At 37.6% G+C, this 18859-nt stretch overlaps 1 protein-coding gene across 7 annotated transcripts in view; it reads left to right on the top strand.

The window, feature by feature from the left end:
• The first annotated feature begins 8433 nt into the window (after positions 1-8433).
• Positions 8434-18859, top strand: part of STXBP5L (syntaxin binding protein 5L) — a 403067-nt gene continuing 392641 nt past the window's right edge. For 4 of the 7 annotated variants that reach the window (XM_086675318.1, XM_086675315.1, XM_086675317.1 and 1 more), the window contains exons 1-2: positions 8434-8671; positions 9758-9954. In XM_086675318.1, coding sequence (XP_086531444.1) covers positions 9766-9954 — 189 coding nt within the window. In that variant the 5' untranslated portion in view covers positions 8434-8671; positions 9758-9765. Of the gene's footprint in view, positions 8676-9091; positions 9213-9757; positions 9955-18859 lie in introns of those variants that run through there. The other 3 variants (XM_086675312.1, XM_086675313.1, XM_086675314.1) reach the window with 3 other exon arrangements.

Raw genomic sequence — 18859 nt, 5'->3', positions numbered from 1 at the left:
AAAAAGAATTATTCACCATGATCAAGTGGGATTCATTCCTGGCATGCAGGGCTGGTTCAACATTCGCAAATCAATCAACGTGATACATCACATTAACAAAAAAAAAGAGAAGAACCATATGATCCTGTCAATCGATGCAGAAAAGGCCTTTGACAAAATCCAGCACCCTTTCTTAATAAAAACTCTTGAGAAAGTCGGGATAGAAGGAACATACTTAAAGATCATAAAAGCCATTTATGAAAAGCCCACAGCTAACATCATCCTCAACGGGGAAAAACTGAGAGCTTTTTCCCTGAGATCAGGAACACGACAGGGATGCCCACTCTCACCGCTGTTGTTTAACATAGTGCTGGAAGTTCTAGCATCAGCAATCAGACAACAAAAGGAAATCAAAGGCGTCAAAATTGGCAAAGATGAAGTCAAGCTTTCGCTCTTTGCAGATGACATGATATTATACATGGAAAATCCGATAGACTCCACCAAAAGTCTGCTAGAACTGATACATGAATTCAGCAAAGTGGCAGGATACAAAATCAAGGTACAGAAATCAGTTGCATTCTTATACACTAACAATGAAGCAACAGAAAGACAAATAAAGAAACTGATCCCATTCACAATTGCACCAAGAAGCATAAAATACCTAGGAATCAATCTAACCAAAGATGTAAAGGATCTGTATGCTGAAAACTATAGAAAGCTTATGAAGGTAATTGAAGAAGATTTAAAGAAATGGAAAGACATTCCCTGCTCAGGGATTGGAAGAATAAATATTGTCAAAATGTCAATACTACCCAAAGCTATCTACACATTCAATGCAATCCCAATCAAAATTGCACCAGCATTCTTCTCGAAACTAGAACAAGCAATCCTAAAATTCATATGGAACCACAAAAGGCCCTGAATAGCCAAAGTAATTTTGAAGAAGAAGACCAAAGCAGGAGGCATCACAATCCCAGACTTTAGCCTCTACTACAAAGCTGTCATCATCAAGACAGCATGGTATTGGCACCAAAACAGACACATAGACCAATGGAATAGAATAGAAACCCCGGAACTAGACCCACAAACGTACGGCCAACTAATCTTTGACAAAGCAGGAAAGAACATCCAATGGAAAAAAGACAGTCTCTTTAACAAATGGTGCTGGGAGAACTGGACAGCAACATGCAGAAGGTTGAAACTAGACCACTTTCTCACACCATTCACAAAAATAAACTCAAAATGGATAAAGGACCTGAATGTGAGACAGGAAACCATCAAAACCTTAGAGGAGAAAGCAGGAAAAGACCTCTCTGACCTCAGCCGTAGCAATCTCTTACTCGACACATCCCCAAAGGCAAGGGAATTAAAAGCAAAAGTGAATTACTGGGACCATATGAAGATAAAAAGCTTCTGCACAGCAAAGGAAACAACCAAGAAAACTAAAAGGCAACCAACGGAATGGGAAAAGATATTTGCAAATGACATATCGGACAAAGGGCTAGTATCCAAAATCTATAAAGAGCTCACCAAACTCCACACCCGAAAAGCAAATAACCCAGTGAAGAAATGGGCAGAAAACATGAATAGACACTTCTCTAAAGAAGATATCCGGATGGCCAACAGGCACATGAAAAGATGTTCAGCGTCGCTCCTTATCAGGGAAATACAAATCAAAACCACACTCAGATATCACCTCACGCCAGTCAGAGTGGCCAAAATGAACAAATCAGGAGACTATAGATGCTGGAGAGGATGTGGAGAAACGGGAACCCTCTTGCACTGTTGGTGGGAATGCAAATTGGTGCAGCCGCTCTGGAAAGCAGTGTGGAGGTTCCTCAGAAAATTAAAAATAGACCTACCCTATGACCCAGCAATAGCACTGCTAGGAATTTATCCAAGGGACACAGGAGTACTGATGCATAGGGGCACTTGTACCCCAATGTTCATAGCAGCACTCTCAACAATAGCCAAATTATGGAAAGAGCCTAAATGTCCATCAACTGATGAATGGATAAAGAAATTGTGGTTTATATACACAATGGAGTACTACGTGGCAATGAGAAAAAATGAAATATGGCCTTTTGTAGCAACGTGGATGGAACTGGAGAGTGTGATGCTAAGTGAAATAAGCCATACAGAGAAAGACAGATACCATATGGTTTCACTCTTATGTGGATCCTGAGAAACTTAAGAGAAACCCATGGGGGAGGGGAACAAAAAAAAAAAAAAAAAAAGAGGTTAGAGTGGGAGAGAGCCAAAGCATAAGAGACTGTTGAGAACTGAGAACAAACTAAGGGTTGATGGGGGGTGGGAGGGAGGAGAGGGTGGGTGATGGGTATTGAGGAGGGCACCTTTTGGGATGAGCACTGGGTGTTGTATGGAAACCAATTTGACAATAAATTTCATATATAAATAAAAAAAAAATAAAAAAAAAATAAAAATGTTTAGTTCTGAAAATGACTAGAAATAAATGTTTAAGTTTTCTTAAGTTTTTATAATAAGCACACCTTATTTTTATAATCAGTGTATATATAATTAGTACTTTATTTTACATGTGCAGTGTATATAAATAGAAATAGTAATAAAAAAGGTGATCTCCAGGAATCTCTAATTTGTAGACAGATACTTTTGAGGATTTCTGTATCTGCAGTAGGCTGCAGTTCATCTCTGTTGGTCACTACCCACATAAGTATTCTTTTAATTATTTTTTCAATCAGCTGTCGTAGTATTTAGGAAAAGATTGCAGTGAACCTTGACTAAATAAATCATACAGAGACAAAATTTTGGGTTTGAAAGATTCGTAAAGTTCATTTAGTCCAAACCCTCTTCCTCTCTTTCAATTTCAGCAACAATCAATCCACAGACACAAAGGACTTTTATATTAATAATAATGGGAAAAATAAATTCAACTCAATTCCTATAAAGTTTCACTAAAGCAAAAGAATAATAACAATGTATTTGTAGAGTGGTTTGCATTCCGTAAATCACTTTTACAAACATAATCTCATTTTTCCTTAAAATAGTCTATATGTATATACAGGAAAAATTGACGCTTAGAGGCTGAAAGGGCATGTTAGTGCCCCACTTAGGAAAACCAGTTCTGTCTCAGCACTAAATCCCTTTCTATTACACATCCTAATGTGATAGATAGATATGTGAACATCTATTTTAAAAGAGGAACAAAGAGCTGATTTTAATTACATGTTTAATAGCAAATATTTGAGTTTTGCCCTAGAAGACATGAGTTCTGTTTGCAATTCTGTCATTGATTGTATGCTGAGCCATACTTTGTATGTTTTGGGTCTATCCTAATGACCTCTGCCTGTTTGTTATGAGAGCGATGACATTATTTAATTAACCCTGTGGTTTCTCCCTTTGTGCACTTGGAGTAGGCTGAATAAGAGTTTATAATGCTGGTTGCTATTTCCTGCCATATGACAGAAAGCTGACAACTATCAACAAGTACGCTTCCTGAAGGATGTGTAGTCACAGGGCCAGAAAAAGTCAGATGAAGATTGAGGAAGGAAAGATAATTCCTAATCCTCTTGAAAATTTTGTGAGAAAGGATATAGGTAGAACCTGTTTTTCAACTGTGTCCTCTCAATGAAATTCTGATTCCTAGACTAGCAAATAATAATGGATAGTGCTATAACTTGCTTAAGGGGTTGGAAATGTATGATAAAAGATATTGCTCAGTTCAAGATCCAGCACCTCACAGCAAGCAGATTGGAAATGTTCACACTTGCTAATGTCAATAATTGCCAGTCTGGTCCTTTGGTAAATCTTGCGTCATTGCCCTCCCTCTACTCAAATTCTCCTCCTAGCTGTTCTGATATTCACTGAGACTACAGCCTCTCCAAGCAATTTACTACTGCCTTGCTATGTTTAATTAGTTATCGAATAACTGATTTTCTCCTATTTTAGTGGGACACTCCCTGGGACTCTTAATATATTTCAAATTATACTGAGATTTATTGTGAGCTAACAACTTCCTATTAGCATGCCATTCGCAAAGTTTGCTTCTAGTACCTACTCCCCCAACTCCAAAATGTCTTTTTACTTCTAGTATCCAAACTCCTTGGCAGGTAGTCTTCTTTTTTCTGTTCTGTCTCTTTTTTCCTAATATTTAGATTTTGTAATAATTTCCTTTATAATATCAATTATCTATATAATCAGATTTCTTAGGTTTCACACTAACAGCATGAGGAAAGAGATTTGGGATACAATTTATACAAGTGCAAATTCCTATTTCACAACCTACCTGATGTATGATATTGGACATATTATTTAATCTTCCTTTGCTTCCATTTTCTCACCTATGAATTGGAGTTATCGTTGTGAGAATTAAATGAGAAACTAAATATAAAATTGTTTATACAGTTCCTGCTCATAGTAGATGCTCATTTTAAAGAATATTGAATTTGATTGTCATATTGGTATGGACTGAATTGTCCTCAGAATATGACTTTGTTTGGAAATAGGGTCTTTAAGAGGTGATTAAGTTAAAATGAGGCCACTGGGGTTGGCCTTAATCCAATATGACTAATGTCTTTATAAGAAGAGGAAATTAGGGGGCCACCTAGGTGGCTCAGTCAGTTAAGCATCTGACTCTTGGTTTCAGCTCAGGTCATGATCTCACAGTTTGTGAGATGGAGCCCTGCATTGGGCTGCACTCTTGGACAGTACGGAGCCTGGTTGGGATTCTCTCTCTCCCTTTCTCTCTGCTCCTCCCCTGCTTGCATGCATGCTCTCTCTCTCTCAATAAATAAATAAATAAACTTTAAGAAAAAAAAGAAAAGGAAATTCTGGACACACAGAAACACCAGAAATGTGCACACACAGAGGAAAGACCGTATGAGAACACAGTAAGAAAGAAGTCATATGCAAGCCAAAGAGAAGCCAAACCTGCTGACACTTTGCTCTTGGACTTCCAGCCTCCAGAACTGTGAAAAAAGTAGTTTCTGTTGTTTAAGCCACCTGGTCTGTAGTACTTTGTTATGGCAGTCCTGGCAAACTAATACACATATAGCCACCATTTCAGAAGAATTAACCCTCACCATTTTCCTATTCCAATTCCTATTTAATTTTCTAATTAGTAATAGGGCAGTGATTAAAAGCATAATCTTAGATGTTAGATAGCCTTGAATTTGAAGACTGGGTTATCTACCTAAGTGACTATGAGTGAATTTCTCATATGTTTCAGAGTCTCAAATTTCCTTACCTGTAAAATGGAAACAACATCTGTCTCATAGAGTTATAATAAGAATCAAATTAAAAGAGATGTTTGTAAATTTCATAGTACAGTGTTTGGCATATGGGTGCTAAATAACTGGTAGGACTGATTATCTTTATGTATGACAGACCATTTATACGTGTTTTGTCAATTTGGCTTCGTTTTCTCCAAGCCTGATCAGTTTAGCAAATCTCTGTGTGAAGTGCCATATATGTACATACTTTCTATAATTAGTTAATTTTTTGAAGATGTGGAAAATCAGCTATTAGCTTCATTGTTGGCTTGAATCAAAGATCACAATCCCTTGTAATACATTTTTAACATATATTCTAAAAATCCTTTCAGTATATTAGATTTGTTTAAATAATTTGATGATTTTGTTCCAAGGACCAAGCTTAGACAATCTTTCTTCCTTACAGACTTCATACTTGCCATTTTAGGAAGATAGTGTGGCTTATCAGAAACTCCTCTCAATGAAGTATTCTAATTTATAGTAGAATAAACAAAACTCTCCTTTATTATTATCTGGACCAATTCTAAAGATCGCTACATTATTTTTAAGGTATATTTTATGGTCTGGTATCAATCCCTTTACCAAATGATTTATAGAATAGCACCTTATTGCTCTTTAAGTAATTAAGGATGGAATTTTCTTCCACATATATGTCATTGTGCTTCTCTCATCCAGTAAGATTTTCAGGCTATAATTGTTCTATCTTCTCACATACACATTACATTATTACATATATAATGCACTGTCTTTTGCTCATTTCTATCCTTTGCTCACAGTTTGTGAGTTGGCATTACAATATCCTCTGTCCACGTTTCCCACTCAATGAGATTGCAATTTCGTTAAAATTTTACTTGCTGTCATTTATTTAAATTAGTATTTACTGGGCACTTACTATGTACAAAACACTGTGCTACTACTGTGAAAGAACAAAGATATTTAAAATAATCCCAAAGATTCCAAAATCTCAGCCTTCTAATTATATATTTTTAGGCTTCTAATATTTGTTAGAAACATTTATATATTCTGACTTGGCTTTTCTTCCACTTCCCATTCCAATTTGTTGTCCCATCTGAAGGAATATCTACGCTGTCACCTCTTTTTAACTCAAGTAGGCCAATGAATTCCCTGTAGGGTCTTAAAGCAGAGTCTTTGTCAATCTGTTTTGCGTCCTTTTTTGTTCTCAGTTCTCCCCCCAGCTTCAGAATAAAACCACCACCTAGTTTGCTAAGATAGTACAGTGTTAGTGATGGGTGGTTTATGGGGTTTTCTTGTAAACATTACATCTCCTTTTGCTGAATCACTCTCATCAAAAGACCAAACCATCAATTGTTATAGGCTTACTTTCATTTGTTTGAAAATTAAGGAATTGTCAATAGACTTTCTGATGAAGGGAAGGAGGGCATCTAAATCCATTATTTTAGACAATAATGTTACTTCTCAAAGAGTTAAAGTAATCCTCTCCATCCACCCCTTCCCCCCCCCCCGTTTTTTTTGAAGGAAAGACAAGCATAAAAAAGAGGAAAGCATACTTTTGTGGGTCCAATTCTGGAGTCTCTATTCTATTCCATTGGTCTATGTTTCATATTAAAAGAAAAAAAAAGAGGAAAGCAAACTCTTTAGCCTTAATAGGCACCTGTTCTTGGAGGTGAAATGGGGCCAGGAAGAAAGAAGAAAAAAAATGGAAAAAGAGAGTAATGACAAAGGTACATATTGTTAGGAATACAATACAGAATTTGGAACCCTACCAAGATCTAGTTTTCACCAGACATCGCATTTGTTTCCACCCAATTTTTTACCCTTCCCAAATAGGATATAATTGGGTATCATCTCTTAAATCTTTTACTAACAACCATTAACAAACCAATTGTTCAAAACCCTTTAAGTGTCTCTTATGTGTGAAACATTGTGCTAGGTGCTAGACAAGATAGAAATCTATAATTCCATGCCTGCCTTCAAAAGTGTTACTGTCTAGCTGTGGCAATTGGGGGGTCTTTTAAAGGTTTCAAAAGGAGTAAAATACACATTAAGTACTGAAAAATTAAAAAGGAGAGGGTAAGCATTGAGCTGAGGATCTGAAAAACTAGGCTGTAACCTATCTCTGCTATTTCCTTGCTATGTGACCTTGGACAAATCATTTCTCTTTCAGGTCTTCCCTTTCACCCCATCCTCTTCCTCCACCAGAAAAAAAAAAAAATCATCCTAGGAGATCTCAAAAATGTAAGACTATATGAGATGCTTACTAATGAGCTCTGTTGCTTGCCCAAATTGAAGTCTGTAGCTAGCTCTGGCCCCCTGAGTTGCCCTTCATTTTCACAGACGAAGAAATTGAGGTCTAAATTTTCCCCAATCCAGTATCAAGTCAGGGCTCAGAACCAAATATTCCCATCCTGATGCTTTTATTATATTTTTTAATCCTGCACCAAATAGTGTATCTTTCAAAATGATTATTGTGACTCATAAAGTTTAAAATTTCCTGACACGGTTTACTCAGAGAAATGTTTTCTTTTTTTGTTTTTAAGTGTATATGTGAAAATGGGGGGGAAGGGTAATTTACGTATTAGAGGGAACAAGGTAAGCAATTGATTCCTTAGGGTCTGGAAGGCTATATATTCCAAGTCTGCGGAAATACAATTCTCTCTGGCAGAGGTGACTTGTTAAGCAATTAGGCCAAGTAGCAGGACAGTGAGGGAAGCCCAGTAGATGCACCTGGAGAACGAGTAGAGGTGAAAACTGCAAAAACACTTGCCCAGTTCACAATATCTTCCAGGGTCAGACCTAGGAACACCCTTCCAGCAGCCTCGGACTCAAGGCGCCCAAGTTTGCACACTTCCACGCATTCTATTGATTCACACTTGCGTCCTTCAACAGGTAGCGCCAATTACAGCCCCCAAAACACGGCCCCCCAGCATACTGGCCAATCTCTCCGTCAATCAAACACTTCAACCACTTTTCTAAGTTCTCCCCTCCCCCTTTCATTGGCTTTTCCTTCGGCCTATCCCCCAGTTTCTTCCGCGCCTCGCGACCGCGGAGCTTGACTCTATGGAGCCTAGGATTGGAGCCGAGGCTATTTGCTCCCTTTGACGTACCGTAACTCTCCGCCCCTTTCTCCAGCGCCGCGCGGCCTGAAGTGGAGGGGGCGGGGCAAACGAGGGGGCGTTCTAGGGGGCGGGGCTTGCAGCCCACGGCGGGAGGGCGGAGCCTTCGTTGGAGCCTGCCTGCTTGGTTAGGACCTCGGAGAGCGCCGGGCGCCGCGACCAGAGGAACCGGAGAAGCGGCCACAGTCGGGCGGGACTGACGCCTGCTAGCCCGCCTCCCTCCGCACCTTCAGCTTCTCGGGCTGGCTGGCACCTAGTGGCGGCCGAGGAAGGTGCCTAAGTCTGGAGTCCGATAGTCATCCCTCTGGGACGCCGACGACGCCGTCCAGCCGCGGCTCCCTCACACCTGTGTGTGTGTTCATGAGCGTGAGCGCCCGCGCGCGAATTTCTGTGTGACGGTGTTTGAGTGTGCTCCGAATGGGCGCGCGAATGTCTGTGTGAGGGTGTTTGTGTGTGCTTGGTGCCTAGGCGCTCCGCCCGGGGAGGGACCGCGGGAACGGCGGCTCTGCGCGCCCAGCAGGCTAAGGCGGGACTCGGGCCGCAGCTGTAGCCGCCACTGCCTCACGTCCCCCAGGAGCCGCCGCGGTGCTGCGGGGAGAGCGGACAGGCGGGCGAGCGCGGCGGCGGCTGCGGACAGAGGGGGGCGGGGGGTGGATGGAGCGGGGAGAAGAGGGAGGAGGGCTGGAGACGCTGGTGGCGGGGGGGGGGGGGGGGGTTGGAAGGGGAGGGCGGAGGGAGAAGCGGAGGCAGCCGGAGCCGCCGCTCACCCCTCCCGTCTGCTGTTGCCGTGGGTCACCCGCAGATGTTTTGGGGTCCGACTGTTGGGGGTGAGAAATGGAAAAAGGCCTCCCCTTCATTACCTACTGAGAAGAAGGGAGTGTTGAAGATGGTGAGGAAGAGTCCAGAATGTGGTAACAGAGTAAATACTCGCTATCCCACCGCCCAACCCCAGTATCGTTTTTCTGAAAATATTCTGAGCTGAATCTTTAAAAAGAAAGCCCGCCCTTAAGAGAGACAGAGTCTTGGTCTGTTGGACTCCGGCTTGATTGTATAATAATAATGATGATATAATGCTAATGACGATGATGACACTGCCTTTTATTTTTACCCCAGTGCTGATAAAGCGTAGCTACAGCTGAGGATAAAGCACTTGAAAATTTGATATATGAGGAGGGAATACTGTTGCCTTTAGAGTTGTATTTTTTTATTTCTTTTTAAAGGATGTTCTTTTTAGAATTAAAATTTGACAAGATGAAGCCTGGCTCTCTCTCTCTCTCTCTCTCTCTCTCTCTCTCTCTCTCTTTTAATTCGTTTATAGCCAATGCTTGTAAAATGGGGACTGGCTACTGCCTTCACTAATATGAAAAGCTCAACACTTTTACCGAGGTATAAGTCCATGCGTTAAGTCACCCTTTCCTTTGAATTTCTCAACAGTTTTTAAAATGAAGAAGTTTAATTTCCGAAAAGTTTTGGACGGCTTAACTGCCTCCTCCCCTGGCAGTGGTAGCAGCAGTGGCAGTAACAGCGGTGGTGGGGCTGGAAGTGGTTCCGTGCACCCAGGAGGGACTGCAGGGGTTCTCAAAGAGGAGATTCAGGAAACCCTGACTTCAGAGTATTTCCAGATTTGCAAGGTAAGTTTTGAATTGGCTTACAGCCTATTATTTCTTTATTTCACTGTTGTGAGGAAAGAATAATTAAAAACGAACAAACCAAACCAAACCAAACAAAAACACTCACTAGGGATCAGAAATTGTTGAGATGCCAGCATCAGGCAGTCCTGGGCAGACGACTCTATAGGTAGATGTTTGAATTAATAAAGATGTTCTAGGCATCGACTTCAGTATCAATTTAAAAAGCAATGGTAATTTAAAGTGGAAATAAGCAAACATAAAAAGTAGAATTTGCAATGTCAAGGCCCAAATTGTGGGCAAAATTTTTAATGTAATATTTATGTGTAAGTAGTAAACTGAAGGAGAAAATAATCACTCTGGTTAATTCCATGTTGACATTCAGAGAAACTAATTGTTATTTTATTTCACTGTGCAGTATAAAATGATTAAAGCTATTAAAATGTTGCTAGAAGTAATAGCTAAGTGAATACATCCATTTAAAAAGATGTAACAGTATTGTTTTAAATTCATTGTTTAAAATTCTGTATGAAAACACCTCCAGATTCTTAAATTTTTAAACAAATCCATGGACTTAATACTTGTAAGAACTTAAAAATAGCCTGTGTTCTGGTTTAGTGAGGAAACATTTTGGGTAACTGTACTCTAATGTTCAAGTTCTAGTGAATAAGCAAAATAGAGTTTCTGATGGGGAGCCATGAGAATTTTCAAAACAAACATTTTGTTACTATATAGATATTTATATTTTCTGACATAAAGTAGTTTATAATTCTTACTGTTCTTTTTTGGGAAGGTAGCTTGGGAATGTATTCTTGACCTCCATGTACAATTAAAAAAGCTACTAAGTCATTCATATAATACTGATGAATATAATTTTAAGATGTGTTTGAATACATTAGAACAAATCATAAATTTTTGAAATTACAGAAATTATTCAATGTTTTGGTACTTCAAAAGAATTTTTTGAAATTATTAAAATTATTTTTGTAGTAAATAACATATATAATGGGGTAAGTTTAAATTATTGTCTTATTTGCTATTCCTGGTAGGATCATTATAAAAACATTAAACCTGTATTTATTAAAATATTATATATTAATTTACATAAAAGTGAATTTATTTAGAATTAGATTAAAAGATATAATTCTACCCTATGAAGTTTATATGCATACAATTTTGTATACAAAGTTGTATATAATTTCGTTCTCAATTTGAAATAACAGATAAAGATGCCAGGGTGGCTCAGTCGGTTCAGCCTCCAAATTTGGCTCAGGTCGTGATCTCATGGTTGGTGGGTTCTGGCCCCGCTTCGGGCTTTGTGCTGATGGCTCAAAGCCTGCTTTGGATTCTTTGTCTCCCTCTCCCTCTGTCCCTTCCCTGCTCATGCTCTGTCTCTCTCTCAAATAAATATTAAAAAAAAAAAAAAGAAATAGTAGATATTTTGTCAGATTAGGGGCTTAATATTGGTCATGAAAGAAATATGGAAAAGGGTCTTACAGGCTCAAATTTGAACTGCTAGTTAGGGGAATAATGCTATGATTATCTAATATTTGGTGTATTACTGTTTCCATTCCAAGATTCTGAAAAAATTTCCAAAATCTCTTAGGATAGTTTTGGTAAAGATAAAATAGTTATAGAAAAGGTAGACCTCTGAAACAGATTGGCAGGACTATTGAGGTTTTAAATCTGGTAGAGAAGGTTTTAAATTAAAAATTTCAGGGGAAATGGGTGAATGCAAGAGAGGAAAATGGGAGATGTCTTCCTATTTAGTCAGACAGGAAATAGTCATGAGAAGTAGCAGAAGTGAAATATGCATTACTTCAAAAACATATGGCATGGTAGGAAGAACACTGGCCTAGGAATCAGATTGTACTTTATTTAAAGCTCTGTCACTTGCCAGCCATGTAATCTTGGACAAGCCATTTATCTGCCTTGAGCCTTGATTTTCTCATCTGTGGTATGGTAATAAGTATTTCTACTCTTCTGACCTAAGAGGGTTACTGGGAAGATCAAACAAGACAATTAGGTGAAGGTAATGTATAAATTTGGAAAAGGTGCTAAAATGTGTATTTTTGTATTCTTAAATTTTTGAAATCACCTTGTTCTTAGTGGAATGACTATAACCAGTAGGTTGTAATAATATAGGTACAAAATTATACTTTCAAAGAAATTAAGAGGATACATAGCTGTATAAGTGGAACACTAATAGTATTAAAGTGTTACTAAATGGGGAAAGTACTATGTCATCTTTGGATAGCAATATACTTAATTTTTAAAAGTGATTTTATGATTGTACTTTAGGTTACCTTGACTATAATAAAATATATAAAAATGGATTAAGGAAATTCCAAAATTAGGACTGTTACTAAAGTGGGGACTTCATTTGGACTCACTGATGGAATGTGCAAAGAACATTCTATTCTGAGCACTAAGCAATTGGCACCTTTTGGGTACTTGTAACTTTTCCACATGATCAAAACTAAAGTGTAAATCTGTAATCTGCTCTTTTGAAAACCATCCTCATCTCTATTATCTGATCAGTCATCAAATCCTATCTATTCTATTTCCTCAGTATTTCTGAAATTTATTCCCTTTTCATCATCTTCAGTACCTGTTCATTCTACCATAGTTTCTTGGTTAGTCTCTTGAAATCACTTCCTACCTGATCTTCTTACCTCTAGTTTTACCCTGTTCCAATTGATTTTGTTATAATAATGGTTATTGCTGAACTGTAATGTTAATTATGTCATTTCCCTGCTAAAAAGTTTATGTTCGTTTCCCTAGAGCAATGATGCTCTACAAATAAAAGGCTAATGTCAGACCCAGTAAACAGCAGCTATTCAAACAAGTAAATATACCTTACTGGCATACATTTAAAAATAAATAATAATAATAAATTATACAGCTACTTAATAAAAATCATGTATTTTATATTTGGTTTTTGTTGTATAATATTATCCCTGTCAGGTGTAGGACTTTTGATGGCCTTATAAAAGTAAAAGTATAAAGTTACACCTTTTATAATCAGTGACAAATGTATAAGAAGTTCAAAAACATAGAAATGGTAGAAGAAACTTAGGTTCAAGCTTATCAAAAAACAAGTTATACATTAGTTTAATGCAATCTAAGTTCAGTATGTATGCATTTGAATGCCCATGTTGTTCAGATATTTATGAACTACATGAAGTGCCTTTTCTGAACTTGAATTCTGTGAAACACAATTTGAAACTACTGCTCTATACAGTAAACGTCAAGGTGCTTAACTTGATCTATATCAGGTTGAGGTTCTTATTTACATTTCCATCCTCGTTTCCTTGATTTCCTACACATACTGCATTCCCTGAAAGGACCATATTTTCTCATATTTCAATGCCTTTTCTCAATTTGTTGCTTCTGACTAGAATATCCTTTCCAGCTTTAATAAAATTGGAGAATTCCTAGTTACTTTTTATCTCATAGTTAAAATATCACCTCCATGAAACCCGCTCTGTCCACTACCTTCCTTTTTTACTGCCCAAGGCGGAATTAGTTTTTTTTCCCCTTCTGTTTTTTTATAGCACCTGGAATATTCCTTTTGGTGTGAATTTAGCACCTTACTGTGATTAGAAAATTTATTTTTCTGTCACTATTGTTATATTGTCAACTCTATGAGAGGAAAATATATGTTTCCTTATCATTACTGGGCTGCTTACTACCTAGTAGGCCAGTGGTTCTTAACTCTGTGTAAAAGAAAGATTTCTAGCTCCACTCGTCTTAGAGAATCCATATCGAGGAATGGGGCCTAGACACTTGCATTTTTTGAAAAGACCCCACAGGAAATTCTGATACACAGTCAGTATTGAGAATGATTATAGTAGGCACCTGATATACTTCATGAATGAAACAGTATATACATGGTTGGTTGATTAAAGCAGAAAGTCATTAATAACGATATATGTCTTAAACATTTTATTTTAACTGAAAATGTATATACACCACTTTACAGGTCACTTGATGAATGAACAAGATTTTTTGTTGTTGAGCATTGGTTCTGTAATTGGAGTTCTGTGTGGGCTTTTCTTCCATAAACCATCCCAAAGTCATTATGTATAATTTTCAGTTTTAACTTATTTAAAGTAGAATAAGAACTTTTGGGGGGCACCAAAGTCGGTTGAACATCCGACTTCGGCTCAGGTCATGATCTCATGGCTTGTGAGTTCGAGCTCTGCATTGGGCTCTGTGCTGACAGCTCAGAGCCTGGAGGCTGCTTTGGATTCTGTGTCTCTCTCCCAATCTGCTCCTCCCTTGCTCATGCTTTGTCTCAAGAATAAAGTGGGTGATGGGTCTTGAGGAGGGCACTTGGGATGAACACTGGGTGTTGTATGGAGACCAATTTGTCAATAAATTATATTTAAAAAAAATAAATAAAAAATTAAAGAAAGGACTTTTTTTTTGCTTTTGAAGCAAAGTGTCAGGTCCTTCTAGATGATATATACATATCATCTGACACTTAGTTTATACACATGATGAATATATGGTTGGCCCTTGAACAACATGGGGGTTAAGGGTGTGGATCTCCCCATGATTGAATATCTGTATATATTCTACTCCCCCAAAACTTAACTCCCTGAAAACTTTATCTCCCCAAAACTTAACTACAAATAGTCTGTTGACCGGAAGGCTTACTGATAACATAAACAGTTGATTAACATGTAGTTTGTATGTTATATGTATTATATAATGTATATTTACAATAAAGTAAACAGAAAAAAGAAAATGTTATTAAGAAAATCATAAGGAAGAGAAAATACATGTATAGTACTATGTATTTATCTGAAAAAATTCCAAGCATCACTGGATCCATGCAGTTCATACCCATGTTCAAGCGTCAACTGTATGTACACATATATAGAGAGTATAGGTGAGTGTATATGCACACAATATATATGTGTGAATGTGTGTGTATATATAAAATCTATCTACCTATCATCTATCTTAATTCTTACAGTTAATTGTCCCACACCTAATTAGGCTGGGAGTAGGAAAGTGTGAGAATTTAAGCTAGAGTTTCAAGTATTCAGTGAATCATTAATATCAATCCATGTTTTACAAAGAGGATGGAAAGTTTTTGTTAATCTAGTGAGTTTGTTACATTAAACTTAGCTTTATTTGTAGGATCTCCCATTTGACCTTCATAACAGTCCTGTAAGGAAGGCAAGAAAAGTGTAAATATTTTTATTTTACTGATAAGACATCTGAAGCCAGAGAATTTAAGTGGTATCCTTAGGTCTCCAAGTTGGTAGGAGGCATAGCTAAGTTTAATGCTCTATTCTTCCATTATTAAATCTAGTATTTTTTCTGTTTTATCTTTCTAACTTATTAGAAAAGACAACATAATTAATTTCTTAGGAAACAGAGATTTTGAGAAAATAGACTATTCTATTGACTCCCCCTTCAAAATACATCCTAACTCTGATTACGTGTCTTCACTTCTACCACATCTTTTGCCTGGACTACTACTCAATAGCTTTCTAGGTATTTTCTCTGTTCTCACTCAGGCTCCACTTTCATAATAAGCAGTAGAATCCTTTTAAAATTTAAATCATATTATGCCATTCCTGCTCAAAACTCTCCAATGGCTTTTTATTTCTCTTAAAAACAAAAACAAAAATCTCATTAATGTCTTATAGAGATCTAAATTATCTGGCCCTGACAAGATATCATTTTCTTTTTTTTTTAAATGTTTTATTTATTTTTGAGACAGAGCATAAGCAGGAGAGAGGCAGAGAGAGAGTGAGCGAAATACAGAATCTGAAGCAGGCTCCAGGCTCTGAGCTGTCAGCACAGAGCCTGATGCAGGGCTTGAACTCATAAGCCGCGAGATCATGACCTGAGCCCAAGTCGGATGCTTAACCAACTGAGCCACCCAGGTGCCCCCAAGATATCGTTTTCAACTCTACTTCATGTTACTTACTCTGCATCAGCTACATTGGTTTTCCTATTGTTTCTCTGACACGATTCCTACCTCAAGGCTTTTTCATTTGCTTTTCTTTTCCATGGAACACTTTCCTCCCTAATAATTATATTACATATTCCCTTTATTTTATTTAGTTCTAAGTTAACTAATTGTTAACTTCTCAGAGAGATCTTCATTGACTGCTGCTCACTCCCTCCCTGACCTTATCCTGATTACTTTTTCTTTTTTTTTTTTTAAAATTTTTTTTTCAACGTTTTTTATTTATTTTTGGAACAGAGAGAGACAAAGCATGAACGGGGGAGGGGCAGAGAGAGAGGGAGACACAGAATCGGAAACAGGCTCCAGGCTCGGAGCCATCAGCCCAGAGCCCGACGCGGGGCTCGAACTCACGGACCGCGAGATCGTGACCTGGCTGAAGTCGGATGCTTAACCGACTGCGCCACCCAGGCGCCCCTGATTACTTTTTCTTGATAACACAATTACCTGTCATTAAATTATATATTATTTGCTTGTTGTTTGCTTCTCCTATCATAATTTAACTACATGGGGGCAGGGCGTTATTATGTTCACAACTATCTTACCAATTCATAGAACTGTGCCTGCCATATACAAGGTAATTAAATATTTGTTGAATGAATAAATGAGAGCAGGAAAGGTAATAGAAAGGTGTAGTAAGAGCAAACTAGGTATTATTTTGAACAGCTTCTTGGAAAAGGCTTTTATGGAAGATAAGGAAATTATTCAGTGAAAGAGTGACACCATTTTAGGAATATAGTATGTAATTTTCAAAAAGACCTGGAAAAAGAGGATTGTAGAAATATTCAATTAAATTTCAGTTTTTATTGGAGTGCCTGGGTGGCTTAGTTGGTTAAGCGTCCAACTTTAGTTCAGGTCATTATTTCATGGTTCATGCATTCGAGTCCTGCATCGGGCTCTGCGGTGACAGATTTGGGTTCTGTGTCTCCCTCTCTCTCTGTCCTTCCTCCGCTCATGCTCTGTGTTTCTCTCTCTATCAAAAATAAATAAACATTAAACAAAACTTTTAAAAAATTAAATTTCAGTTTTTATTGAGAAAGATATAAGGGACATTTTATTCCTAAATCTTTTTAAGGGAACAATTCAGAAGTACTGGATTGACAGTGACAAACACATGGGATGATCTAGACCTAACTAACAAAACAGACAAAAAGAAATATATCACTAGAACCAGATGGCATAATTCCTAAAGTTTTGAATAAACTCTTAAATTAGCCAACTCATAATTCATTAACATTTATAAGCTGTTTTTATAAATGGTCATAGTGTCAGAGCCAACATGTAGATAACTAGTGTAACTACTGCAAGGAAATGAGTTTGTAATCATGATCCTTATACCAGATATAACATAAGATGTTCCCAGATACATAGGTATAAAATCAGAAACGTGTGGACTGTGGAGAATTAGGCTTTCCAGGACCCAGGAAAGCTGAAGGAGGTCAAGTCCCTAGGTTTTCCTGATTATTATCTCTTCTTCAGGTTTCCCATTGTCTCCACATTATTCTAATTTCGCATGTCTTTACTTGGGAGGTTTTGTAACTGGGTTTGGTGCAAGTCTGTGATCATGGTTCTACATATTTGCAATTTTCATTCATTAAATATTCCCTGAGATGTGCGGACCTGTCTCATTCCGTGCTGTAACTAGTATTATAAAAGATAGTACAGTTGACATAGCAGGATAACTTATTATGGATAAAGCATCTGACAATGACTTCATGCTCCTGTAGCCAAAATGGACAGGTGAGGGTGGGCATCTTTAAGAATAGGAATGGAGGCAAACCAGAAGACTTAAGCTACCTTGTTAGGGTTGAGATGGTAACACATTTAAGAACCAATTGCATTAAAATTAATTTTTTTTAAGAATCAGCAACAAGGGTACATGGGTGGCTCAGTTTGTTGAACGTCAGGTGCTTGGTTTTGGCTCAGGTCATGATCTTGTGGTTTCACAGGTTCAAGCCCCATGTTGCACTCTGTGCTGGCAGCATGGAGCCTGCTTGGGATTTTCTCCCTCTCCTTCTCCCTCTTTCTCTGCCCCTCCCCTAGTTGTGCTGTCTCTGTCTCTTTCAAAAAATAAATAAACTTAAAAAAAAAAAAGAATCAGAAACAAAAGCCAGGTTATTCTGTTACTCTAGGTTCTCTACTTTGTTTATCCTAAGAGCATAAGGGTGTGGGTACAGGCTCATGTAAGGGATTATAGACTTGTAGGAAGTATGTTTATAAACTTTTAAAGTTACCATAGAGAGCAATCACATTTTCTTACAAAAAGTCTTTTGGTGCTAGTATATTGTCAGCAAATTGGATTTTTATCTCATTTAGTATGGCAGTTCTTATCTTAAAAACAATTAGTGCTCTTACTCAGTAGTGAAAAACAACTTTTCCTCTAGCTACCACAGTCAGACAAGAAAAAGAAATGAAAGGCATCCAAATTGGTAAGGAAGAAGTAAAACTGTCACTATTGCAGATGACATTATACTATATATAGAAAACTTGAAAGACTCCACCACAAAAACTACTAGAACTGATAAGTGAACTCAGTAAAGTTGCAGGACACAAAATTAATACACAGAAATCTATTGTGTTCCTATACACTGATAATGAAGTAGCAGAAAGAGAAATTAACAATCCTATTTACAATTACATCAAGAGTAAAATACCTGGGAATAAACAACTAGGAATTGAAAGATCTATACTCCAAAAACTAGAAAACACTAATGAAAGAAATTGAAGATGACATAGACAAGTGGAAAGATATTCCATGCTCATGGATTGGAAGAACCAATATTGTTAAAGTGCCCATAATACTCAAAGTAATCTATAGATCATTAGATTAGCAATCCCTATCAAAATATCAACAGCATTTTTCACAAAACTAGAACAAATAATACTAAAGCTTATATGGAACCACAAAAGACCCTA

This window comes from Puma concolor, chromosome C2 (assembly GCF_028749965.1).
Source record: "Puma concolor isolate L17-30 chromosome C2, mPumCon1.1.hap2, whole genome shotgun sequence".
NCBI lineage: Eukaryota > Metazoa > Chordata > Mammalia > Carnivora > Felidae > Puma > Puma concolor.
The sequence above is the reverse complement of the archived record's forward strand: the minus strand, read 5'-3'. Positions and strand labels throughout refer to the sequence as shown.